Below are 27,973 nucleotides of genomic sequence, written 5' to 3'. Positions count from 1 at the left end.
CGGATACCAGGAATCAGAAACCAAATTCAATAGATGAACAACCTTCGCGTACATTTCATTGATAGTTAAGTTTATTTACTTAAAAATTTAACAGACAAATACAAAAAAATACTTCTTACATACTAGGAAAGGTGTTATGTAATAAACCAGCTGTCATCGGGGGTAAGTTGACATCCGGAATGCATAAAGCTATCAATCTTGACGGTACAAAACGTTGGCTATAACTTCGCATATTTTTAGCACTTATTCATAACTCACTTTCGCTTGGTCACTTCAGCATGTCCTGAATGGGCGTTCGAAGCCGAATGGCGATAAAATTGACGCTCAATCGCCGGAGAAAACTTTCGCTTGCCATTGTCATTAGCAAGTGATTGCCATAATTATTATAACCTACACGCTTATTTTCATAACTGCTACCTTCTATGGGATTTGTCACGGCTCAAGTTACGAGTTTAAGTGCATCGTAATTCAAATGGTGAGTATTCATTCATCGCCGGTTTGTGGTGTGTACTATTTGTTTGGCACCATTTGTTATGGTGAACATTTGTTGTATCAGTTACTACATAACTGCGACTCCGATATGAATTGAGGTATGTTTTCATCGATTTGGGTGGTTGTTTTAGCGCACTAGGCTTTATTTTGTACCATACCAATGTTTTGCTTTTGCTCTTATAAATAATGCTTTGATCAGAACCGGCAGCGAATTCGACGGCGATTCACTTAAACTGCTGTCGGTTAAACTACGAACGATTGAAGTTACAGTATTTTTGGCTTTGTTAGTCTGTGATAGACTTTTCATATGAAACGGGGTTCAACGGGAAACTAATACATTTATAATAATACGTCTAATTTTCTTACTGCTAATTATTATCCCTATTTGCTATCTATAGAACGTTTCGCCTTTTCACTGCGTTTGATCGATAACCGTAGACCGTTCGTTGCAACCGCAGGTTTGTGATGTTGTACAAGTTCAGTTTTATGTAGAAATTTTTCGGGTTGAAATCGAGAACCACTTCGCGAAAATACAGCAGTACCTTGAAAGAAAAACAAAACAAAATTAAACTAAAATCGAACAATGAACAATGCTACTTAATTTATTAATGTTATTTTTGCTTTTACGAATTTAAATTTTTATACTCATCACCCTGTAAAATTTCAAATATATTCATGCAAATTTAAACTCGAAAAAAAATCCGCGAACTCCGGGATCGCGGCGATTTAAAAAATCGGAAAATTTTTACAAACGTCTACTGAAAACGTGATTTTCAAAAGTCTACAAAAAAGTCTGCAACTGAGACATGTCTACAGCTTATTTTATAAATCCGCTGATTTACAAACAAATCTGCAGGTCTGGCATCTCTTATCCAGACACGGAAGTCGATTCGATGAAATTAAATAGGATCACGTGGGATTATAAGGCACTTGATTTGAATATAAATTTGTTAAAATCGGCTTAACCATCTGTTCGACAAATAATCAACAAATTTTGCAAACTAGAAGAGCTTACTGAATAGTTTCAGAATATTTGTTCCTTCTTACATCGTGGCTTATAAGAACACACCATTAAAATTGAAGGTTTTAATACTCATCACTCAGCTTTCCCGGAACTGGAAGTCGAATCCGAACTATGGGACTATACGATAGAAGAAATGTAAAAATCGATCCCTTCCCTTCAACACATAGAAATTCTTGTTTAAATCTCTCATAGTCCAATCCGAAATATGTGAGTACATATTTACTTAAATTGCTGAATACGTGCACTCACTCACGATATACCAAAGGGAAAGCATAGCTCTGATTGGTCAATCGATGCAAAAGCGAAGCTGTTGGAAGCACGCGAATCTATAAATAGAAGCGAAATTATAGCTAACGTTTCAGACCTACGCGTAGCATGGTAGAGGTAGGTTGTTGTCGTTTCGCCTGAGGAATTGACAACTACCCCAGGGTAAATTTTGAGTGGGTAATGTCGTTTTCGCTTGAGAAAACAGAAACTGACCCAGAGTAGTTTTCTCAAACAAACACTTTTCACGAAACTGTGTTGGTTACGCACTTAGCAACGGCGATTTGAACAAACCTGACATAAAAACCAGGTTCGAAACTTACTCGATTTTCAGCTCAACAACGTTGAAAATAGATTCGAAACTAGCTTCAAACAAACGGTTTGACAGCAGTGAGAGTGCAAACTGGGTTAGGTTTGGCATCAAGCGAAAACGATAAAAGATTGATTTTTTATTTAACACATGGATCAATAAGTCCCGAGACTAACAATGGAAACAACATTTTTTTTGCAAAATTTTTTTTATTCATCAACATAATCACCTTTTAGGGTGATACAATGGTTCCAATGTTTTTCCAATTTTTCAATACCATGTTTATAAAAAAAATTATCTTTCGCTTCAAAATAAGCTTCAGTTTCAGCGATGACCTCCTCATTTGAGCCAAATCTTTTTCCCTGGAGCATTTTTTTAAGATCAGCAAAGAGCCAGTAGTCACTGGGGGCTAAATCTGGCGAGTATGGTGGGTGGGGAAGCAGATCAAAGCCCAATTCGTTCAATTTCGCCATTGTTTTCATCGACTTGTGGCAGGGTGCATTGTCTTGATGAAAAAGGATTTTTTTCTCTGCATGTGCGGTCGTTTTTTGCGATTTCCTGCTTCAAACGCACCAGTAAGTAATAATCACTGTTGATCGATTTACCTTTTTCGAGGTAGTCAATGAAAATCACGCCATGCGTATCCCAAAAAACTGACGCCATGACTTTGCCAGCTGACTGCTGCGTTTTCGGACGCTTCGGACGGCTTTCGCCAGCTGTGCACCACTCAGATGACTCCCGCTTCGACTCCGGAGTGTAGTGATGTATCCATGTTTCATCCATGGTCACGTAACGACGCAAGAAATCTTTTTTGTTGCGAGTAAATAGCGATAAACTGCTTTCTGAATCATCTACTCGTTGCTGTTTTTGTTCCATCGAAAGCTTTTCATGAAGGATAGTAAATACACTTCCATATGATATCTGTGTCATCTCAGCAATCTCACGGAGCTTCACTTTACGATCTTTCATTATAATTTTTGTCACTTCACTCACATTTTCCGGTGTAACGGCTTCCACAGGTCTACCCGAGCATTCCGCGTCATTTGTGTCGGTACGAACACGTTTAAATTCGGCGAACCACCGACAAATCGTTGCTTTTGATGGACAAGAGTCCGGATAACATTTTTCAATCCATTGTTTCGCTTGCACGGTGTTTTTACCCAATAAAAACAATGTTTTATCAAAACACGAAACTCGGTTTTTCCATTTTTTAAACAAACTACAAAACGACTTTACTCCAACCTCGATAACTCAGCTGTTTCTGGTCGGATCGACTTAAAATTTTGAACCAAGCAAAGGTTAGTACTCTAGAAAGACGTGATTACTGGTTTACTACGAGCGCCATCTCTGATTTCGTCTCGGGACTTATTGATCCATGTGTTATAAAGATGAACTCGATTAAAAATGAGAAAAAGTTTATCGCTTCAACCGAAATCGCAGAATGGTAGAAAAACTTAACGCTATAAAAATAACTGCTTGCATACAAAGCTTGAACACAAGCTTGGCGAAGGGAAGCTTAAGGTCTGAGGACAGAGGGTCGCGTGTTGAGTTTTAAATCGACCACGTGGCTCGCTCAATTCCCTGCGCATCGTATTTCTCTTGTACTCTCTCGTATATGAGCAAACTGTACCGGGTTGCCAGCATACATGTTATTATTTTTGTGAGAAATGGTGAGAAATTTAAACGTCTGTGTGTGTTTTATTTCTCTCTCCTTTTTCAGAATGCTATCAGGAAACCGAAGCGAAAAAAATGGCGGATGCATTGAAGTCAGTTCATGTTATTTCACAGAAAAATACAACACTTTATTTTTATCGCGATAATGTTTTTATGTACTAATCGCATCTAAACTAAATTATCTAGACTTTGTCACGGTAGATTTTTGATACAAGCCTTCATAGCCGAGGTATTCGATGAACAAGTAGAGGTATGTATTTCCGAGCGTTCCAATTTTCAGCAGTTCTTCAGTCAGAAAAAAATACAACACGACCGCTAAACTCAATGAACCATTCTGAAAATTTCACAGAATATTCTCAACTAAATTTCGAAGACATTGTCAGGTGGGTTTTTCTATATTCTGCACCGTTTCCAAGAAAATATAATTTGAAACGGGAAAATAGCGAAAAACCTACCACTTTACGGTACTGTCCTCAGCCCTCGAATCAATGACTCGAACAATCCCATGGGGCTGATCCTTGTAGTTTTTTGCTTGATCGGTGAAACTATACAGTATGCGTCAGAAAATTTTGAAACTCTTACTACTACTACTACTACTACTACCTTACCGCTCAAGTCACTCAAGCTAGTTTTACAAAATTTCGGATATCATGACCAGGCGCGTATAGAGGGGAGGGTTTTAAGGGTTCAAATCTCTTCCCCCTTCCGAAACTAAAGAAATTATTAGGGGAGACTGGAGATAGACCAGACACGTGGTTAAACCGGACAGGTTGAATATCTTATAAAACTGCTCTTATTTCGATTCATGGATTGACATTATAAATGCGCTTGGAGATGACTAGGGTAAAAACAAAGCTTTAATGGATCTTTTTTTTTAATTTCTAAAAAGTTCCAATTCAACCTCGGTCTCTGCTACATTATGAAATCACCATCATTTTTTTTCTGGGTGCGCGCCTGATCATGGCTCTTGTATAATGTTCAAATGCTACTGTATTTCGTGTCAAGGCGTCAGTTGGACTCCCAACAATAATAAGGAAACCCGGAAGTGATCGAAAGCGATCTGTGAGAACGTCAGGATTGATACAATCCATTAAGATGGAAGTTACTCGTATTTCGTAAGTAACTTCGAAAATCCAAAACAAATTGGAGCTCTAACTGGTTTGCTTTGATCAATTGTAATTAACTCGCACGCGAGTGACCAAAGGGTCATGCGAGTTTGGCTTTGCCCCGGTGTAAATCTTGAGTACTGAAGAACAATTTTTAATAAACTCGGTCTGTAATGAAAATAGGTTTATCGTTTCAACCGAAATCGTGGAATAGTAGAACCAAAGTGCCACCACAAATAGCTATGTTACACATTCACAAGAGAAAGTTAACGCTTTAAAAGTTACTGCATGCGTGCAAAACTTAGTACATTGATATAATATAATATATAATATATAATATACACGGAAAAGCCAGCGATCGCAAAACATCTAAAATATTAGTTGTTTTTCTGATTTTGATTGGTTAAAATTTGGTACAACTAATCGACTGTTGTTTTAACTAATCTGTCATTTTTGATTTATCGTGCTCGCAGCTTAGCAACGACACCCAACAAGTAATGAAACGTTTCAGTTGAGCAATGCCAAACACCCTGAGCGAACAATGAAACGTTTCAATGAGAATTAACTCGTGCAATTGAGCAAAGACACATTCCCAGCAAAGTTACTTGTATGCATGAAAGCAAAAAAAAAATGTCTCAGTTGTTTCAACCAATTATTCAGTTATTTGAACTTAAATGGGCAGTTGCAATAAATATTTTTTACTGTTAGCCTCTTCGGGGGCAGCTAATCGTTCACTGCTGCGAAATTTTACCTAATTAACTGCTTATATCTTTATCACTAAACTCACAAAGGATATAGAAATGCACCAAAAGATTACAATTCTCAAAAGGGAACTCACCAGAAAAATGGTCACAGGGAATTAGGAAATTTTTCCTTCACTTGTAGAATGGCTCGCTGGTAAACCTAATGCTACAGATACACTTTCAAGAAAATACAAATACCACTTCACTTTAGCAGCAAATTTTTAAGCGTTAAGCGGTTTTAATAACATTGACATGAACTGTTCTAGAATACATTACTCTCAGATGAAATTAAATCATTTATACTGTAGGAATATCTATTTAACACATGAAAAACTTGTTTTACAATTAACTGATATATTCTTCTGCATACTTTCACTTACATAAAACGACCACTACGTAACTAACATAAATGACGTTCATTTAGCATTGAAAATTTTCAATATGAAACGCTTCTGGTGAAATGAAGAGGTTTTTTTTCTGCCTTTTGCTGTCTGCGTTCTCCGCCAAGTGACAGCATTTGAATACAACAATTTCGGTTACCTGAATGGTTATATCAAAATCAACAGATATGTTAGTTAAATCAACAATATTTTAGTTGAAACAACCAGGGCGTGAAACAACAATTGCAATATTGTAATTTTGTGATCTGTGGGTTCTCGTGTATAATTGCATATTTTCTTCGTATACAATACACATCTACATTAAGGCGAACAGAGTCTATGTTCTGGGTTGACGTGTTCGATGTTGGTTCCTAAGAATGATCGATTCAAGGAGACTTAGGTGTAATTGCGCATTCAAAACGAAGGAATATGACGATAGATTGAACTGTTTAATAAAAAAAATAAATAAAATTAAAAAATATACTTCGTTTGAAATTTAGGTTGCCTTGTTTTACATCTATAGCTCAAACAACCCCATGGGGATGATCCTTGAAGTTTTTGTTTTGAAAAAAAAAATCAGTTTCCCCAAACTGAATTCCATGCAAACTTTAAACCTCGAACGCGGAAATATGATTTCACCGATGGAGCTAAAGTTTAGTTTTTATAGGATCCAAGAGAAATACAAAAAGTTTGGTGAAGGGAGAAAATGAACCTTCTCATTTTTTTCCCATACACCCTTGTGATATATTGAAAAATCAATTTCAAACTAATCTTATACCATGCTGTGTCTAGAACAGTTACAATGGTAATAATAAAAATTCGATTATAAGGCATGTTTCATGCATCAGTTTCGAAAATATTTTCACTATTTACTTGAATTTCATACACAGAAGTAACAGGAACGCAGGACTTGGCTAGAGCGAACACAATCAGACGTACAAACCAGCCCGGTGGCAAGAATAGAGCGTTCTACCACCTCTACGAATCGTAGCGAACATCTTTTTTGTTAGCCATTCATCTTTATTTCTTTAATTTTTGCAGAATAGTACTTGCCACAGTAACTTGTCCCCCGAAAATCCTCGCACTTCTGTTACTACTTCTATAAATTTAATTCATGCTATATGGCGTTCAATTCGGTTTAATCTAATTAGACCACGAAAAAAAATCAACCCAGGAATTAAAACAAAGTCTTTTGTCTCTATTATCAATATACAGAGTGTTTTTTTCTTCGCTGTATTTGCATTGCATATTGCTATTGCATATTGGACTTCCGACATCTCAATACATCCAGATCGCTGTATGGCTGCACACCAAAAAAATTTGAATTTTACAGGTGACCTAATCCCTCATACGATGTAATTCATAAAGACCTAATTTGTCAAATGACGGAAAATCTCATTTGTAATGACTTAATGTTAGATGAGCTTGAATTTTACTGGTTTCGACTGTAACTGGCGTTCTACTAGCAGGTGCGACTGTATGAATTGAAATGCACCTTTTACCAACCAAGCAGATGCATGCTTCTGTGGCTCAGTCGATTAACAGACGAACTTGTGATCCAATGATTCTCGGTTCAAGTCGCGACGGTTGCTCTCAGTATTTTTTTTTATTTCAATGAATTCCATGTATGGAGTTTTAGACACAATGTTAAATGTTCTTCCACGTAAATTTGCGTAAATTGCGACGATCCATTTATGTGCATCTAATAAGATGTAAAAAAATTTAAGTGTGTGATAATCGTGAAAGCTATCATTCATAATGATGTGTGAATTTACGATATTTCACTGTAGTGATATTGAAAGGAATGAGATCATACTCAGCGGCAAAATTTGACTAGGTGATAATTTTACTCCAGTATCAATCTCAGAAAATCAAACGATTTGATGATAACTGATTTTAGGTAGTAATGAGGTCTTTGTTTACAACTTATAATAAATTGGAAATTCACGCAGGTTCTTTAAAAACCGACCGACTGATTGATATAACTTCGCTGTTTCACAAAGTTGATGATATGAAGAAAGCAAAGTGTGTGTGTGACAGTCGAACAAATTTCAGTTCGATTAACAACCAAAGCAAGACAGCAGCCTATGACAGAGTTACTATCCAGACTATCAATGAGACATAACAACGCATCATTCATAAGGCGCAGTTCGTTTACAGTTATTTAAAATTAAACGAAATGTTTTTAGACTGGATGATGATCAACGATCTTTGTATCTGGCCGCCATACTATATATAGCAAAATGTCTTTCGCATATCATTAGCATTTAATTTGAATTAGCATAGCTTATACTACGGAAGCGATCAAGAAACATTAAATATTCAACAATAAACTTCTACTTCAACCTAGGGCTAGTGCGTCTTTTATTCCAAGACTATTGGAGGAACCACTCTAAGAATGATTTTTTCATCATACATCGATTTAACTGCGCTGTTCAGTCACAATCTTATGGAACAACTGAACGCTACAGTAGAAATATTTATTTACAACCATTTATAGGAAGAAATACTAAAGTTAAGAGGATTATGGGTTATACCTTAATACTAAAGCTCTAAATACGTGAGCATTTGGTAAAATAAAATACATGCGCAGCAGCGCCGCTTTTACGTATTAATGGGTCCGGGGGCAATATTGTGCCCATAGCAAACTGCAAACTCGGTCCTGTCCGGGGTCCCCTAAGACCTTGGGCCCGGGGCACTTGCCCCCACTGCCCCTATGTAAAAGCGGCCCTGATGTGCAGTAAACAACCGCAGTAGAGGTCACGAGTAAAAACGAACTATAATGTATGGCAAACACGACCCAACTCTCAGATGATTTGCGTTATGAAAAATACTTGCTTCAATTCAATTCATTAGGTCGGACAAATTAGTGTCGTTGTCGCCAAGTCCAATGCAATGCAAAAAATTTACCCCTATTAAATCAAACTGCACCAATAAATCCTATCTTTTGTCGATTGTTGGTACGCCAATTTGCACTCGTCGTTTTTGCATGTAGTGGAAGCATAGTAGATCCCTCATTACCGGCCGGGCAAATCTTGTCAGACTAGCCAGTTGTCAGGTAAACATATTCCAATATACTCACTCTAAATCGTATAGCGGCGAGCCAAGAAACGCACGGCTGCACTTGATATGATATGAGGGCTGGCGCAAAAAAACAACCTTTTCAAACAACCGTATGCGTGTTAATGTTTGCACCATCGCATGAATAAGGTTACCGTTACATCTGTGCATAAAATACCTTGTAGTTTTACGTGCTCATAAGCTATAACCCATACCATGGTAGGCTGTGTATAAAAGAAAACTAATTAATCAGTTTGACAATTGCACATTGACGAATTACTGTTGGAGTGTGGTAATAAACTGTGAAAAGAGTCTTAGTCCGAAAAATAGATGCACAAATATCCGCGAAGATGGTGACAGATCCCGAGGGTTATCACTGTCTCCAAAAGGAATATTCGATCGAATTCAGTGCGTTAAATGACGAACGAACACAGATTCAGCGACATTACGGGACGGAAGATCGTAAAGGAATTAGCTAGATGAAGTTGAGGGTACGGAAAAAACTACAAGCCCCATGGGGTTGTTCGAGCCATTGATGTGGAACAAGGCAACCAAAATTTCTAATGCAATCAAACAGTTCAATCAATCGTCACTCGTTTGAATCCGTAATTGCACGAGAGTCTGCTTAACACCGAACATTGTTTGTTTCATAGCCGACGAAATTACACCAATATCCCAAATGTAAGCAATTATATCTTTCTATCTTTCTCTTCGCCAAGCTTGTGTTCAAGTTTTGTATGCAAGCAGTTATTTTTGTAGCGTTAAGTTTCTCTACCATTCTGCGATTTCGGCTGAAGTGATAAACTTTTTCTCATTATCAATCGAGTTCATCTTATATAAATTAGAAATTAATCTTAAGCACTCAAAATTTTCCCTGGGTAGCTGTCAATTTCTCAGGCGAAACGACCTAACATGGAATTTCATCCGAGCTATCATGCCAGATCAGAGCATACCAATTAAAGCTTCAAATCGTTTTATGGTACTTTTTGTCATGCTGTCTAGCAACAACCTACCTCTAGCATGGTACGCGTAGAACTAAAACGTTAGCTATAATTTTGCTTCTATTTATAGATTCGCGTGCTTCCAACAGCTTCGCTTTTGCATCCATTCACCAACCAGAGCGATGCTTTCCTTTTGATATATCGCTTACCCCTTCAAAACTGTCGTCTATGGCAGGAAAATTCGATATGCCGGAGATTTTTAGCAGACAAAATAGGACACTGCTCGCTACTAATCAAAATTTCAATAATTTATAATTGAAAATACGTGGCTTGATACATTCAAATCCTAGAAATATTTTCAATCAAATAATGCAATAATATTAATAATTGATACAAAATATACTGAGCTGTAAGTGTTTAAAACCTGATCACATTTCTACGTGTATTTTTCCTGGAGTTTCTGATTTGCACCCATATAGAAATTAAAGATGTGTTCCAAATCAAAATCACATGATAACCAACCGGTAACGAGTCGAACGAGGTAAGAGAATCTTAATCTTTCTCAAGCGAGAAACTTCAATGATCCTGTTGACCGACGAGAACATGATCCCGTATCAAATCCAAGAATCGATCCTTATATTATCCTTCCGATAAAATACGTGGCCGACGAGCATAACCACATTGAGCTGACCGCTTGGTTTTATGGTTTCCGATGACAAAATATGGTAGAAGGCAACAACATGGCGTAAACATGAAAGTCTACATCGAGATTTCATCAAGTATGTTCTTTCGTGGATCGAAGAACAGTACGGTCCAAAGTAGAGATGGGCAAAACAGTTCATTCCAAAGAACCGTTCCGAACATGATAGTTCTACCAAAAGAGTAAGTTCTTCTGAGCCATTCCTTCGTTCTTCAGAAATTATGAATGTTTCTGCAAACCAGCTTTTTCACTAATATGTACAATTTCTACTAAAACAACGACCATTGCTAAATATAGGCAATTAAATACACTTGGTTATAGAATTCAATAACTTTTAGTTTTTTTTAAAGGATTAGAGAACTATCGATCTTCCACAAAGAACTGTTGTTCACCTATTCTTCTAGAAGAACTAATTCTTTTGTACCATTCGCGAATGAACTGACCATCTCTAGTCCAAAGCCAAATGTTCTACGAGATAAGGCTCCGTGTCACATACAGAATCACACTCAGAAGTGGTTGCAAGAACATATAGTTACAATCTTTATCTGCTAGATTATTCAGTATAACTCTTTCTGAAGACCAAGATCTGTTTTAAAAGTTACTCGAGTATAGCTCATCTCAGAAAAACATTGACCCTGTACCTGTAGAGAAATAAATACAGGCTACATTATTTAGGATCTGTCATGCGTTCCGGAAGTATGTGAAGGTTTTAATTGCAGCGAGTAGATACTTTGTCGATGATTAACATAGCTGAAGACTCTGATAAACATCCCCCTCATTAGAATAAATAGACAAAAAGGAGATCATTTTTTCAAATTTTGACTTTGCTCAATGATACACATATTATCACGCATACGGTACTTACAACACGCTCAACATGGGGAATTTTTATACTGATTTATGTTTTTCCTTTTTAAAAATGAAATTATACAGGATCTAAAATAGTAAAAAAAATTAGCGAAACCGAAATTTAGTTTATTTCTACCGGATGATTATCCATTTTTCAAACAAATTCATATAGTTCATATCTTGAAAAATCGAACCAGATATAGATAACCAACAAAAGCGACATAGTTGCATTATTCAACCTTATAATGTATCATTCTCTACTGTTCTCGTAAAAAAAGGCTATGCAATCACTGTGAAACCCGGCTTTTGAACCTGCCAAAAATGCCGAACGAAAGATGCAAAAAGTGTATATAAAGTCAAATTCTTAGCATTACATTCCTTCCGTGGAAATTGGCCTTTATGTTTCAACAGACTTCGCAGCCGATTAATAACGTACAGAATCATTGCATGGCTAGTCGTACGATCCTACTGAAACTAAGAATCCTTCCCGGTCGGGGCTCGCACATACGACAACTGGCTTACAAGACCAGCGCTCTATGCATTGAATCGCCAAACCGGGGAAAAAGTGTATATGTCAATAGAATTAACTTTATGTTTGCTCAACGGCTTATGTTGAACCCTTAGGTGGCGTTAGCAATTCAACATAAACTGCTGATGCACTGATGAGTTAAAAACAAAATGTAATCCATCACTAAATGTGTTATTTATTGCAATATGGAATAATGACTGTTAGATCGATTGCAAATTCATTTTGACTTACCCGTGATGTGTTGAACTGTGTGAAGGTGATACTTTCATCTTCGCCAGCGTTGAACTTTTCTACGATGGTAACATTCTGTGGTTCGTTGAATGGTCCAACGGATTTATGCATCACCTTGAGAATTTCATCGCCTGGAAAAGCATAAGCAAAAAGAGGAAAACGTTGGGAACCAATATTCGTTCATTATAATTGGTAGCTAATTTTTATTACATAAAAATGTATATATTTTCATAACTTATTTTATGTTTGTTCCAATAATTGAGGTTTTAATCATCAGCTCATATGTAGGTTTGAGAATCGAACTCAGGTGAGCAGCATGAAAAGGCATCGACTTACCCACCACGCTATACTCGTTTCCATTTCCAGTCTATATAAATGTATACAAGAGACGACTGAGTACAACGACATTAAACATGGAACAATTTTTAGGTTCGTTTATTAAATGCAATTTTTTATTATTAGTAGATGCGCTTAACTGCATACGGCGCTGGTCTATCAAACCAGTCGTCAGTCCTGACCAGAAAGAATTTTGTGCGCTAATAATCGGCTGCGAAGTCTGTTGAAAAAGAAAGGCCAAGTTCCACAAAAGGGATGTAATACCAAGACTTTGCTTTGATCGGGTTCGGTTTTGAAAAAATACTTACCCCACCATCTCTACTTTGGATGCACTAAACTAAAAGCTTATTCTAGTCAAAGTGCACAAATTGTTTGCAAATGAGAAAATTGACGAATTGAGTTCTTTCATATTAAACGATACTACCCCTTCCAGGAATTTTTTTGATCTTAAGTTATTAAGAAACATCCTCTAACTGGAAGTAATTATATATCATGTTAAAGTCACATAAAGGATCAATTCTAGATTAGCCCCAATATACCAATACCAGAAAAAGTAAATATAATAATTTTATATAATACCATGAGAAAATTTCTATATACTACTGTTGGCCAAAAGTAAGTAATGTTGACAGTTTTCTTTGATTGTTGAGATGTGGTGCACTCCGAATTCCTTCCGATCGGCCAAACTGTGAATACTATTTGAGTGTTACGCGTCATTTGCGTGAAGCTATTCGTCGAAAGAGGCCTGAATTATAGGCGGACAACTCTTGGTTTTTGCACCCCGATACTGCACCGTCGCATACTGCATTGATTCTTTGTGATTTTTCATCGCCAAAAATTCAATCAATATCGTTCCAGAACCACCGTATTCACCTGATTTGGCTCCGTGTGACTTCTGACTGTTCAGCAAACTCAAACGACTGCTCCGGGAAAACCGTTTTGAGTCAATTGAAGACATCAAACGTGAATCGCTACGCGCATTGAAGGTTATTCCGGAAATTGACTTTAACAACTGTTTCAAGGATTGGAAAAAACGTTTGCACAAGTGTGTTATGGCCGAGGGTGATTACTTTGAGGGGGACGAAATAGATTTGGAACAATATATTAAAAACTTTGAAATTACGAACAAAGTCTAACTAATTTTTGCCCACAATAGTATATTCGTCAAAAAACAAATATGTAAGAAACCGTCATAGTGTACGTTCACGAGCGACGACTTTTTTTTATTTACTTGATTTTGTTATGATCAATAAGAACTCATTTGCTGCCGCGATATTGTGAATTTTGTTGTAGGTAAAAATGTAAACCTACTTGTCTCTTGGCCGGAAATAAAGGAACGTACAAACTTTTTAAGGATCAAGAGTAATCCAAGTTTACTTGTGTTGGTAATTTGTGTATTACGTACATTTTATTTGGTATCTGTGCCATAGATCTGTGTATTCATATATGCAGTGCACCGAGTTTATCAAAGTGGATTGCCCGATTGAGATTCAAACAATCTTTTTTCACAATAATTTATTCTCAAATGAATGTTAAACCTGACATCTTGGATAAAATATCAGTTTTTATCATTTTTTACCAACGTTTGATGGAAAATTGCTTACATTCTATGAATGTAGATTTTAATTTCCTAATAAAAAAGTTAGCAACACTGCTTCAATGCATTTGTATTAGATTGCGCTACACAAAAGCAGTTTGCCGGAAAAATACATAGTTTTACGACAACATCCTATATCCATTGCCTTTCGCTTGTTTAAATTCAAGGTTCCTTTTTTCCGGATTACTAATAGAAGGTACGTAAATCTTTATATCGCAATAATTTCTGCAAGAGGAAATCCATATAGGAATGTGTTTGTTGCTAATCAAATGTATCAGTGGAAGTAAGCTGAAAATGAAATAATTCTTCTCGAGCAGTTTCAAGGAAAACGGAAGAGTTTTAGACTAAGATTTTCGCTTTTCTTGAATTGCAATTTTAAGCAGAATGAACTGATTGGTTTATTTTTCAACTATATGGAAAATTTATTGAGTAAAATCAGGAAAAGAAGCGCCGGAATTTGTTTTTACGCACACATTGTTGGCATTACTCATACGCTTGCAAAGAGTCTTGCTCCTTAATGTTATAAACTGTGAATCGATCCAATAGAATACTGCATATATTTTGGTCGGATTCTAACTATCGAAGCAATTGTGCTCCTCACTAGACAAGCTACCTGTTTCGTTCGTAGGCCGCAACCGACAGAACTGGAAATTGTGACAGAGCGTATATTTATAGGGGACGGGTATAGCGTAACGCGTGAGTAGATGCCTTTCACGCAACCCACCTGGGTTCGATTTCCCAACCCCGAACATAGGGTCAGAAAGTTTTTCGGGTCCGAAGAGGTAAATGACCTTAAGACTACAAACCCCGAATCAGAGCTGCTAAATGTCACTATCAACGAGCAACTTTGCACGACGAAGATAGGAAAGTATTTATATGTCACTGGACTGCTGCCAACCAGGCTCTATCAATCATCATATATTGAGTGTCTGAGAGCCGATATGTCATAACTTAAATTCTCTTGATATTATACTCACCAGGACGCTCATTGATTGCCGATGCGATTGATATTATATTCATTTCTCGTGTCACTGCTTGATTACCATGTGACTAAATATTAATCAAGCAGCATAAACATTGCATTAAATTCATGTACACCAATAAACTTCGAAATCCGATGACTTTTTACAAAGAACAATTAACTTTATCAATTTACGTTTATGTTAGCACTCTCATGATTTTTTTTTACTTCAACAGGGAATAGGAGAATGAGAGAGAGAACAAAATGCGTCACCTGTCTTTGACTGAGTATACTTCTACTTGGTCATTGAACTATCGAGTATCACATTTGACAGACACTTTGACCGTACCGATTACAGTTGACGATGATTTTAGTCAGTCTGTCAAGGTCATTTGACATGACTGACAATTTGCAGCTCTGCCCCGAACATAGGGTCAGAAAGTTTTTCGGGTCCGAAGAAGCAAATGACCTTAAGACTACAACCTCTGTAATCGAAACAAAAGAAAAATCATAGATTCCGTTTTGTGCGAAGGTTCATACTGTGTGGAACGGAGCGATACTCTACACCGATCGAAGCAGAACTCCTACTGAATGAAATAGTAGGTGTGAAGCAACGATTGAAATCGTCCGTCGTGTTAAGGAAATCAAAAATATTTAATACTAAAAAACAGACCTACTCCGTGCGTATTTGCGTATAGAGTAATTCCAGGAAAAGTAAACCAGGCAGACGCGTACCCCGACAAGAATTTCGAGTGGGGCTTTCATAATATAGGAGAGACCGGGGCTAAACTGTACACTTTTTAGAAATTGAAAAAAACATCCATGACAACTGGGTTTTTACCCAAGTCATCATAATCGCGTCATCTCTAAGCGCGTATACAAAGTCAATCCATGAATTGAAATAATTGTCGGTTTATAAGATATTTAAGCTCTCCGGCTTAACCCCGTGTCTGGGTGCCCCCGTCTCCCCCAATAATTTCTTGAGTTCCGTGAGAAGGGGAGGGAGTGTGGTGATGTTAAATGAATGATTCTAATGAAAGGTCTAAAAATGCTAATCAAAATTTTTGAAATTTATTTCGGTACGACTTCCGGTTCAGGAATTACAGACTGATTAGTGGGAAAATTTTGATTTCAGGAGTGTTTGTGAATGACCACGTAAAGTTTGTGAATGACCACGTCAGTATCTAACGAGGAAAAAATTGGTAAAATGACATGTGAATACAACTATGTAATAACAATCGCGAAAAAGCATCCGTAGCGACGGAACTCGAACCCGCAGCTAGCTCCTATTCGGGAAAATTGTTTTACCAATTAAACTACCGTGCGTGTGAAAACTCATGAAGAAATAGCCTAATTGACTAGAAGAGCTGAGCATGCTTCGCTGTGTTCGAGCTCCCCGGCATTCAATTATAGTCGTATCTCTATCTCTATTGGCCCGCGTTAACGGTTCAATGCTTGCAGATCTCTATGGCAACCCATCCGCCAGCAATCACTATACACAGAAAAAAATAATGAAATTTACACGACATGTAAATCAATTGTGACATGGGTTAAATCAAAAGTTTGATTGAAAATCATCATCGATACAAAACTAAATTGGATTGCATTGAATTTTCAATGAATAGAACTGTATTTTTCATTTAACGCTTAGTTTTGCAATTAAATTATATTGAAACGTACAGAATTGTAAAGTAATTATATGTTTAATTGCCTGTTTCAAATATGTGCATGAAAATAGATGTAAATTCCCAAAATATTTTTATCTGTGTACGTCGTATTGCAAGTCTATCTTCACTCTCTGCATTTCCGTCAGACGCTGATTTGAGATTTTGTTTTTGTCTGTTGGAATAGAAAAGACTTAACTTGAACTCACTTGTATTTCTCAGAGATGGTGAGGCCGATTTTCACAATCTTATCTTCAAACTTGTCTCAAAGAGCTTTAATTAGGTTTGAGCTTCAACCGAAAATATTTAGTGTAGTGTAAATCTTTCAAGATTGTTCAAACGTACTCAAAAGAGATATGATATGAAAAGAAATATAACGCAGTCTTCGCGAATTAAACATTCAAAATCTTTAATCGAGATAATTCCAGTATTTATAGATTGAGATCATTTTACTGCAGATGCCATATTTACACGTTTCGTTAATACAGTAGATTAAGATTCGAAAGATAAATCTTCGAGAAAAATCCATCGTTATTAAAAAACGAGATAAATGAACATAGTTCTCTTTTGAATTTCCACTCAACAATAGCGGCTATAGCTGCTCTTGCGTTTTGCAACAATAGCTATTTCCTAAGATTGAAAATTGCCTCTTCACAGGGATTCAAAACACAAATCTTACCTTCCTTTCTGCTGCCTAAGCCATGCCCAATCCAAAACCCTTCTTCGTCATAGTCGGTATCGTTCTCGCTCAAATCCGTTCGAACGGTTTGCAGGCAAAGCAGGACACATGCTGTTCCCATTAGCAGGTAAATATTTTCACGCATTTTCACTGTTTTTCTTTTTCAATAAAGCCGTGAATTATATAAACACTGTTCAAAACTGCCACGCCTCCAAACCGGTCCAACGACAAACACGAACTGTTCGAAAATTGACCGCATAAACTTTCCGATGTGCACCTTTTCAGCTTGAAAACGAAAAAAAACAATCTTTTTTATTGCCTGCACAGCTTTTTCGGCTCATCACAACCCCATACAGATACAATTCAATGAATTTTGATCGATCGCGAAAATTCACACGCGCATATTCCGGAGAATGTGCGTCAGCAACCGGCTGATCAGGTTCGTTTTTTGTTCGGTCATTGGAGTCACTACATGTTTCACACCCGGTTCGAAATATCACATGTTTCACTCATTGATTGTGATGATTTGCATGAAATTCCGCATTTACTTCGAATTTTCTAAGTCGGCTCACTGCTAGTTCCAATCCCAACTGGATGACACCACGCACATATGGAAACGACTTCAGCACAAAAAAAACACCAAACCATTCAATATCTAGCGCTACTCTAACCACTTTATAACTGTGCGGTGTGTTCTTCCATTCAATCGCGCGCGAAAATCGCCATATCTGACATATCGTCGTCACCGTTGACCAGCGATGACATTGAAGAAGATAATTCTGCTAATTTGTTATTTAAATGAATACGAAAGTTATTTTTATTTTGAAGATAAATACCACTCGCACAATTCCCACCCTTTCGGAATGGTTCTTAAAGTGTGCAATCATCGTTAGCTCATTTGATGAACGAATTTACCGCGCGCGCGTGGTGATTCTTGGCTGTCGCAAACTCATTTCCATATTAAGTGCGCGTTTGGGTGCGTTGATGGGTGCGGGACTATCGTAAGTATTTATATTGCGAAGAAGTGGAATTCTTGATGGACGCTGATTGCTTTTGTCAGGATGATAGTAAGAATTTAATGAAGTCGTATGAAGGACACCACTCCAACCGTCAATCATCGAAGTCTTCAATAGTTTAGCCTACAAAGTATCAAATATATAAGTATATATTCAAAGTAATGGTGCATTGTTTTTCTGAAGTTTCTGTAGATGCCGCGATTTTTTTTGTACAAAGTTTATAAAGTTCATTTTATAAAAATTTCAAGCCAATCCCATAACAGCATCGTTTTTACCTGTCTTATATAGAAAGGATCACTGCACGGAGAACCCTTCGATCATATAATTGCGATATCGCAGTTTTTGAATTTTGTCGGTATGGCTAAACCGCTTTTAACAAACTTAGATGCAATTCCAAAGAACGCTGTTTAATTTCATCATGATACGACTTCGAACTCGGTAATAATTGGGTGATGAGTAAAAAATCCAATTTCATGAGTGTTTTTGTGAACTTGAAGACACCAACAAAACTGACGATATATCAATCCCCAGTTTCCGGAAATAGTGGCCAAAAACTTTATTTTATCGATGATGCCAAAACCGATTTTCGCAAAATTGCATTATTTTGTCTACAATTCCACTGGACATGCATAGCATTTTTGTCCCCTATTACGAAAAATTTCGGTCGATATCTTGTGCGTTTTTGCAAATCGTCTTTAAAGAAATTTAATTGTTCGCCGGTGCATTGAAATATGCTCCAGCGATGAAATAAATTCCATGAATGGTTTCAACATCGATTCCCAAGCTTTCAATAACTTTAGTATTGGAAGAAGGTAAAATTCGATGTTTAATTTGCCGTTGGACAAAAATAGCAACTCCCCCACCCATTCCAGTAAACCTGTCAAATCGATGAACCACATAATGTGGATTGTTTTTCAATTTGACATTTGGTTTAAGAAATGTTTTTGTCACAATGGCAATGTGAATTTTGTGAACTTTGAGAAAATTATAAAATTCATCTTCACTCGATTTTAAAGATCGAGCATTCCAATTTAAAATATTCAAATAATTATTTAACATCACTGTTAAATTTTGAATTCATTATAATATTATTTGCAAATTTCCATCCAATTTGAAAGCTTCAAAGAGTGATGAAGTCGAATTCATTCGGATAATCATTTGAAAAAATTGATCTTATAGGTAGATCATTTTATTTTCCGTTATATCGCCTAAATCGACTTCGTTTAAAGAAGCGAATGGCATTGAAGGAATGTTGGTAGGTGGATGTCTACCTATTACACTACTGTAACTGCCATTAGAAGAATATGACGGAGCCGATCTAATTATTAATAAATTGTTTTCGTTAAAAGATGAATTGGAAGACGTTCCTGTGTTTTGATTGATTACATTAGAAGAATTAAGTGGTAGTTGTCTACCTGTTACCAAAGCATAACTGTCATTAGAAAAAGATGATGACGAGGTCGATCTACCTGTCAATAAATTGTTTTCGTTAGAAGACGAATTTTAAGGCGTACCTGTTATTTGTTTTATATTCGAAGAAACAAGTGCCTTAGAAGAATTAGGCGTGGCATTTGTAACGTTTTTTTTTTATTTTCAGGTATGTTCTGTAAATTTAAGGTCGTTGATTTGACTTGTTGTCTAGGCGAACGAGCGTTCAAATTTTTTTACCTGACAGGACATTTCAAATTATTGGATTTGTGATGTCTAATGTTTTCAAATTGTTTACATCGCTTCGATTGAAGAGTATTAGTATTTCATGGGAAATTCCTGAGCGTGGTTTAGAAGTACTATTCGCTCTTTTTCATAAGTATTACTTGGGAAAGGGCAAAACCAAGCAATTATTTTAGTTCATTTTTAATTTCATCAGTACTTTGATCACTTGATAAGCCAGCCTTGAAGGGTCCGTCTGATTTTATATCATATGAATAAAGTTTATGAAGTTTCTCGGACGAATATAGGATAAGACGTTCGTAATCTTTCAATCCATCAACCAAGACTCGACATTCTTCTCTTCGTCCAATTTGAAATGAGACTTACACTTCCGGGAGAAAAGTAGAAAGCTCAGTACGGAATGCTTTGAAGTCGGAAATCATCACCGTCACTGGAGGCATAGATTGTTGTTTCTTCCCAGAATGACAAGCATCAATTTTGGGAATTTTTGAAAAATTTTCTTCTATGTCGCTACAATTCGATTCGGGAAGTCCGTCCGTTGTCTTTTTTTTACATTCCGATCGTCTATGTTATTATAAAAACTTAGAATAACGGATTGAGATTTCTTCCGTGTTGAATTTTTCTAGCCTTAGGCTTATTGACTTTCCGGTTGGACGCAGGCATTTTTGAAAAATATAAATTAACTAGGCTAAATTAGTCTTCAATTAGACTCCTAGTTTGGATAAGTCTTGATAAAGACTGATTTTGTGGTAGTCTTGAAAAAGACTGATTAGTTTGAAGCAGAATTCTTTGAATGGCTAGCCTTAAAAAAGACTGATTAATGACCTTGCCTTGAAAAAGACTGATTATATTAGAATCTCACTCTTTGTATAGCCTTGAGAAAGGCTGACTAATTGTTAGTCTTTAAAAAGACTGTTAGTGATACGGGTAGCCTTGAAAAATACTGAAGCCTCTAATCAATGCTAGGTAGCCAGAACAATTTTCCAAGAGCCAAAAGCTATACGCGTGCGGTGCAAACGACTGTTCAACACCAACTGATCGAATCAGTGTTTGTTTTTGATTGTACACGGTGCAGCGAATGAGAAAAAATCATAGCCACTTTACGGGAAGTATGGCAGAAAAAATGAAAGAATTTCTATGAGTTTATTTGATCGGTAGCATCGATATTCCATGCTTCGTGATGTATTGGCCTTTATTCAGCAATACCGTGGTGATGGAGTACTATTATCAATACAATATCAAATAATATAAACATATATGCTGTAATTAATGATAATAATAATAATGATAAGAAAAACATCTACAATCACAAAGTATGTTATGGAGCTGTTTAAAATATTACCGTTTTTAGCTAGCATATTATATACAGAAGTAACAGGAAGACCTGCGCTCCTTTTACTTGTATAAAACAAATTCATGCTAAATAGCATCCTATGTAGTTTGATCTAAATAGTACATGAGTGTAAATCAACGAGCAGCTAATGAAGTCGCTATAATCGCAATTTGGTGCAGAATACTTTCTTTAACTAGTTTTAGATTGCGCATTGCTATTTGTATTTGTAAAATTAACATTATCAATGTGACTACGATCCAGACTGATTATTTTCATAAAACCTTCATCTAGCATTCATTTCCCTTCATCTAGTATTCATTTTATTGTGAGTTAAATAATTGCTTGCGAAATTGAAAACAGTATACGTCAAACGTCGTCCCGGGTTGGCGGTTCAATGCATAAGGCACAGGTCTTACAAACCAGCTGTCGTATGTTCGAGCCCCGACCTGGAAGGATTCGTAGTGTCAGAAGAATCGTAGCACCAGCCATGCAATGGTTCTGTACACTCTGAATCGGCTCCGAAGTCTGTTGAAACAGAAGGTCAAATTCCACAACAGGAATGTAACACCAAGACATTGGGCCGTATGAATAAAACGTAGCATGCTTGAATTTCGGTAGTAAATTCTACATGTGGATCACGTTCCTGTCAAAAGCAGAGACTTTACTACACAACAACGTTCGAACATGTAGTACCCGCATACGCATGGCTGCCAGATGGCTGACTAAACGCTGCCAGCCGGAAAAATATCGCTTGCAGACATTCTGGTGACCGACTGCCTCACCGCTGCCAGATATACAACTCAAACGATACAACCGTATCCACCAGGATTTTTCTACATTGAAATCTTTGACATTTTCAGCGAAGGTGAGAAGATGAAAACGCTCGGCTAACTTAGATACAGGCGACTTTGTTTTGTCAAATTGGATTTGACAACCGTCACTGAATCAATTTCGGTAGTTCTCTGGTGGCCATGACTGCCCAGGTAGCCAAAACGCTATGCGGGTATTTACTACAATTTTTCGGTAAGTAGCTCCAGAGGTTGCTACTCGTGTGTTTGTTGATAAAGTGAAGTAGAATAATTAAAACTAAACTAAACGTGTTTTACTCTGTGGACTATGTTTTTTAGTCCACAGAGTATAACGCGGTTTGGTATGAATAAAAAACAAGCTCGAACATGTAGTTAATGCTACTTCCGAATTTAAGCATTTACTGCATACCGTATCGACACAGAGCCGGAAAAGCTGGCATAAGCATGCACAAAGCAAGAAACGTACTTACATCTGTAAAATGCTACTTTTTTAATTTCTGTACTTCACTTTATCAGCAAACACACGAGTAGCAACCTCTAGAGCTACCTACCGAAAATGTGTAGTACATACTACAGTTTGTAGCATGTTTTGACAGGAACGTGATCCACACGTAGCATTTACTACCGAAATTCAAGCATGCTACAATTTATTCATACGGCCCATTGACATACGTCAAACGAGAAACGTATGATGAAAGTACGTAAATTGTGACGTAACGAAACCAGTATTTCTCCCAACTATGATGATAGGGAGTGTTGAACGAGAATTCCTGAAAGTTACAAACAGGTAATATTCCATTATTTCAAAAGACTCGATGACACGCGTTATACTTAGTTATACATTCCTGTTCTCAATAATTTTCACACCCTTCATCGGGGGATCAACGATTTCAGCAACCGGGGAACAATTTAACACTTTAACTGAGTGTAACGTAGCCGCTTTGAAATTGTAGAAACTTTCATTTACTTGTAAAATGGAACGTCTATTGAGCATGCAACTTTGTATCATTATAAAAAACCGTTTCGTGTTTTGTGGGATCGTAGGGACAAACAGTTGTTAATGGGCGCATCATACGAAAGGACTACATTAATAAAATAAATTGTTTGAAATCAAAATATTATGCTTGGACCTTGGGATTTTCATTTGCATTTTTAGTTTTTGGCAATGCATAAATTTCATGGCTATACTACTATTCAGTAAATAAAGAGAGATTGTTTTGCTGATATCTTTTTGGCAACACTGTTTCTGACAGATCACGCATTAATTGTGTCTTGTGTCATTGTCAAACTTGTTCAGTTTGGTCTATAATTTATTAATGAATGGGCACTGGCAAAGTAGGGGGGAGATTCACTTTTTTATTGAAGAAATTGTGTTCATCGACGAAGCTCATTTCTGGTTGAATGGATACGTCAACAAGCAAAATTGCCGCATCTGGTGTGAATACCAGCCATCCCAAAAAAATCACTTCTTGGTGTGGATTATGAGTAGATGGTAATATTCGTGAAATACCGGTTAGATAAAAATAGTTTTGTGAATTTACATTTATTTTCATGCACATATTGGGAGCATGAAATTGAACATAAAGTTACTTTACGATTCAATATAATTTAATCACGAAACTAAGCGTTAATTGAAAGATACAGTTCTATTCATTGAAAATTCAATGCAATTCAATTTAGTTTTGCATCTATGATGGTTTCCAACCAAACTTTTGATTCAACTCATGTCTATTCCATAGTACAATTGATTTACATGTCGTGTAAATTTAATTATTTTTTCTGTGTTGGATCTTGCGCATGAGCCATCTGAAGCGGAGCCGCGGCCAACATTTGCATGAAATCACCTTCACACATTAAGATTTCACATAACAATTTCAGTAATTTTCTCAAAATTTTTGATTTTTTTCGTATATTTTTTTAAATCAAATTATATTCCTCTTAAAAAATCATCCTTTATTTTCCATTTTCTGCAATTTTAACACGGAATATAATAACAATCCTACAGTCATCCAGATCAAGACTACTTAAAAACGCCTAATATGAAATAACCAAGTTGCATCATCAACACATTCAAACTGCGTAAATTTTGACGAAACGAAAAAGCTCCATGTATGCAATTTTCTTAATCTCTATTTTCAAGAATAAAATGGAGCAGCATTTTTTTTATTATACGAAACATTATGAAAAAAATCGTTCCTTAAAAGGATATTTTTGTGAGGCGAAAGTTGGGCAAACATCCTTTCGATTTCACCGTAAATGGTGGTTTCGAGAGTTTCGGGGCCGGTTCATGATATCGCATGCAAATCCTTTGCTTATGAAGAATATTCTAGGTCATCCAAAAACTATCTGGAGTTCAGAGCTGACGATCTACCAGCATAAAAACTGTTAAAACGAACTTATTGATTACGGTCTATACTCGTAATTCCACCTACAATTAAGGATTAACAGTAAACCAAGTTAACTTGTGTTGATAATTTGTGTATTACGTACATTTTATTTGGTCATGTATTCATATATGCAATGCAACGGGTTTATCAAAGTGACTTGCACGATTGGTTTCAAATAATCTTTTTCAACAATAATGTATTCTCAAATAAATGTTAAGCCTGACATTTTGGATGAAATATCAGTTTTGATCAATTCTTCATCAACGTTTGATGGAAAATTGCTTACATTTTATGAAAGTAGATTTTATTTCCCTAATAAAAAAGCAGCATTGCTTCAATGCATTTGTATAAGATTGCGCTATACAACATGCACAAACAAAATAAACAACACTAAATATTATCTGTTACAAAAGCAGTTTTCCGGAAAAATAAATAGTTTTATGACAACATTCCATATCCATTGCCTTTCGCGTGTTAAATTTAAGGTTCCTATTTTGCGGGTTGACTTATAGAAGGTACGTAAAACTTTATATTGCAATAATTTCTGCAAGAGGAAATCCAAATAGGGATGTGTTTGTTGCTAATTAAATGTGTTAGTGGAAGTGAGCTGAAACTGAAATGATTTTCCTCGAGCCGTTTAAAGGAAAACGGAAGAGTTTTGGATTAAGATTTTCGCTTTTCTTGAATTGCAATTTTAAGTAGAATGAACTGATTGGTTTATTTTTCAGCCATATGGAAGATTTATTGATTAATTTCAGGAAAAGAAGCTCCAGAATTTGTTTTTAAGCACACATTGTTGACATTACTTATACGCTTGCAAAGAGTCTTGCTCCTTAAGAGCTTTATTACAGATGCTCTGGGTCACCCAAAAACTACGTGGTGCTCAGGCTTTAAACAAATACAAATATTAATGGCAATACGCAATCCAAAACAAGTTTAAAAAATATTCCGCACCAAATTGTGATTATAGCGACGAACGATTTTGCTTAATTCCTGCTCGTTAATTTACACTCATGAACTATTTAGATTAAACTACATAGGATGCTGTTTTGCATGAATTTGCATTATAGAAGCAACAAGAGCGCAAGATTTGGTATGTTTCGAACACACAACAAACGCAACGTTTGAATGGCGCATTTGAATTCGCGTAGTAAAATTCTGCCTTCCTGTTACTTCTGTGTATGATATTCAAACTAAAAACGGTAATATTCTAATCAGATTCATTACATGATTTGTGATTTTACATGTTTTTCTTATCATTATAATTATTATGAATCACAGCAAATTTGTCAATATTATTAACTATTTTATTGCAAATATTAGTCTACCATCACGCTATTGCAGAATAAATTTGGAATACATCCGAAGCATGGAATTTCGGTGCTACCGACCAAATAAACTCACTCTTTTTGCCATACTTCCCGTAAAGTGGCTATGATTTTTCTCATGTGGTGAACCGTGTACAATAAAAAACAAACACTAATTCTTCAACACATTTGAAAATTCGTTGTTCGGTTGGTCCTGCCCGGAGCCCCCTGAGGCTGTGGGCCCGAGACACTTGCCCCCACTGTCCCTATGTAAAAGTGGTCATGGTATACATATTTTTTATCGAAGTTAATCACGTTTGCTGTTTAGTATTTTTTCTTGTTTAATCTTGATTTAAAAATGTTTTCAAGTTTGCTCATTTAATCAACCACAAAGTTAATAAATCTAGTTAATATAGCTCTATTGGTTGAAAAAATATATCGATCCTAATTCAGATGAAGAAAGGGTTGCCTAGCTCGAAAATAGTTCAGAAACCCTAAATTTATCCAAATAGAAATCATCCTATCGAACTTTTTTTCTTTAGTTGCATTGAAATAAGCGTTTTTTTTTTTTTTTCAAAACAATGTTCAATACTTGACATTTAGTCCAAAAGCAATTTCACGTTTCATTACTCTGACTAGCCGTTCCGTAATTTGGTCTCATTTTTGCTTGAAATACAACTGTCATCAATTTTCCTGTGCAGAGCTCTTTCGCAAGTCTCGTATTTTGATTTCAATTACAGAGGTCGCGGATCGAATTCACCGGCGGTTGTATAATACTTTTAACCCACCGCGAAATATTATAAATCTCCACAATCAGTTGAACAGTTTTTCATCTTTAATCACGATTTATGTAACCCGTTGCAACTAAAAATGATAATGTTATTCACACGGCACATGAACCAAATCGCTTCTGGCTAAACACAGCGTTTATTTTTATGCGCATTGAAACAAAAGTTTTGCAATCGCACACCTGACCTCAACAACGCATGTACGTCAAACGTTCACAGACGAACCACCTCAAAACCACTCAATTTCTTCTGTCGGAACGATTGGAGCATCAGTAGGTAATTATGTAAATGCTGGTGCAAATCACTTGATGTAACACGACGGAGGCGATTTCCACTCGTCCATAATCGTTCGGGTTGTTTACAGCTTAGCGCCCTATCACCACTCGTATCAATGTCAACCTGAAACTGCGGCTACTACTGCTTCTGCTACACAGGAACTAAGCTTTTCAAGCCCTAACAATTTTTATGCTTTGTCCATTCACACTCTCGCCCACTCGCAGCTTCCGTGGAATATCTCAAACTTGTATTAGGATCTGCAGAAACGCACTTCCTCCTGGAGCAAATCACCAATCGATACTGATCGAATTAGTGACTGTTTTTTTCCTTTTTGCCCATTCGCGACCCGCTAACAGGGGACAAGGAAGGCCACCACCATTCGGAGAGACACCCCTATTAGCCATCGGCCAGCATCCGAGAGTCCTCAGCAGAGCACTTCGAGATGGCGTCACTCCGTGGGGGTAAACAAGTTTCGTCGTCTTCGGTGCGACCGTTGGAAGTCACCGATGGCGATGTTATTTTTTTTTATCACTCAATTTCGCCCTCAACACGCCGCCGCCGCCACGACTTCGCCGACTGGCAGATTTTATTTATTTGTTTGTGTTTTGATTATAATGCACACATACACAAGCACACAGACCACCAACTCGAAGCGCAAATAGCACTCAGCATCCCATCGCGATCGCGCGTAATCAGCAGTATTTCAGGCCACTTGAGGAGGTGAAAACTTTTAGGTTGCGGTGCGTCTTTCGGTCAACACGAAACTGACGACCGCTGGCAACTGTGCGACGATGACGACCTAAACTTCACTTTCGTTTTCATTATACATACTATACTATTTTTGCG

The 27,973-nt window shown here is 36.7% G+C and overlaps 1 protein-coding gene across 6 annotated transcripts; it reads right to left on the bottom strand.

Annotated features, from left to right (window-relative positions):
• Positions 1-49: 49 nt before the first annotated feature.
• Positions 50-27,927, bottom strand: LOC131437294 (uncharacterized). 6 transcript variants are annotated; one of them, XM_058606544.1, is made up of 4 exons: positions 27,754-27,927; positions 17,541-17,825; positions 12,304-12,434; positions 50-1,034 (listed from the first exon to the last, which is right to left on the bottom strand). In XM_058606544.1, exons 2-4 carry the CDS (start codon positions 17,683-17,685, stop codon positions 885-887), a joined length of 426 nt encoding a protein of 141 aa, XP_058462527.1. In that variant the 5' UTR covers positions 17,686-17,825; positions 27,754-27,927; the 3' UTR covers positions 50-884. The 6 variants fall into 6 exon arrangements, with proteins under 6 accessions (XP_058462527.1, XP_058462529.1, XP_058462525.1 ...); XM_058606546.1 differs by having other exon boundaries at positions 27,768-27,927; XM_058606542.1 differs by lacking the exon at positions 27,754-27,927 and adding an exon at positions 27,251-27,677.
• Between the last annotated feature and the right edge of the window lie 46 nt (positions 27,928-27,973).

Source organism: Malaya genurostris, chromosome 3 (genome assembly GCF_030247185.1).
Source record: "Malaya genurostris strain Urasoe2022 chromosome 3, Malgen_1.1, whole genome shotgun sequence".
NCBI classification, from domain to species: domain Eukaryota; kingdom Metazoa; phylum Arthropoda; class Insecta; order Diptera; family Culicidae; genus Malaya; species Malaya genurostris.
This window is presented reverse-complemented; position numbering and strand designations above follow the sequence as displayed.

What these genes read in the sequence shown, in the direction of transcription:
- LOC131437294 (XM_058606544.1), bottom strand. Translation starts at nt 17,685, where the DNA reads ATGCGTGAAAATATTTACCTGCTAATGGGAACAGCATGTGTCCTGCTT. An exon ending in CTTAGGCAGCAGAAAGGAAG is followed by an intron (nt 12,435 to 17,540) that starts GTAAGATTTGTG and finishes ATGCTTTTCCAG; the next exon opens with GCGATGAAATTCTCAAGGTG. An exon ending in CACAGTTCAACACATCACGG is followed by an intron (nt 1,035 to 12,303) that starts GTAAGTCAAAAT and finishes TTTTCTTTCAAG; the next exon opens with GTACTGCTGTATTTTCGCGA.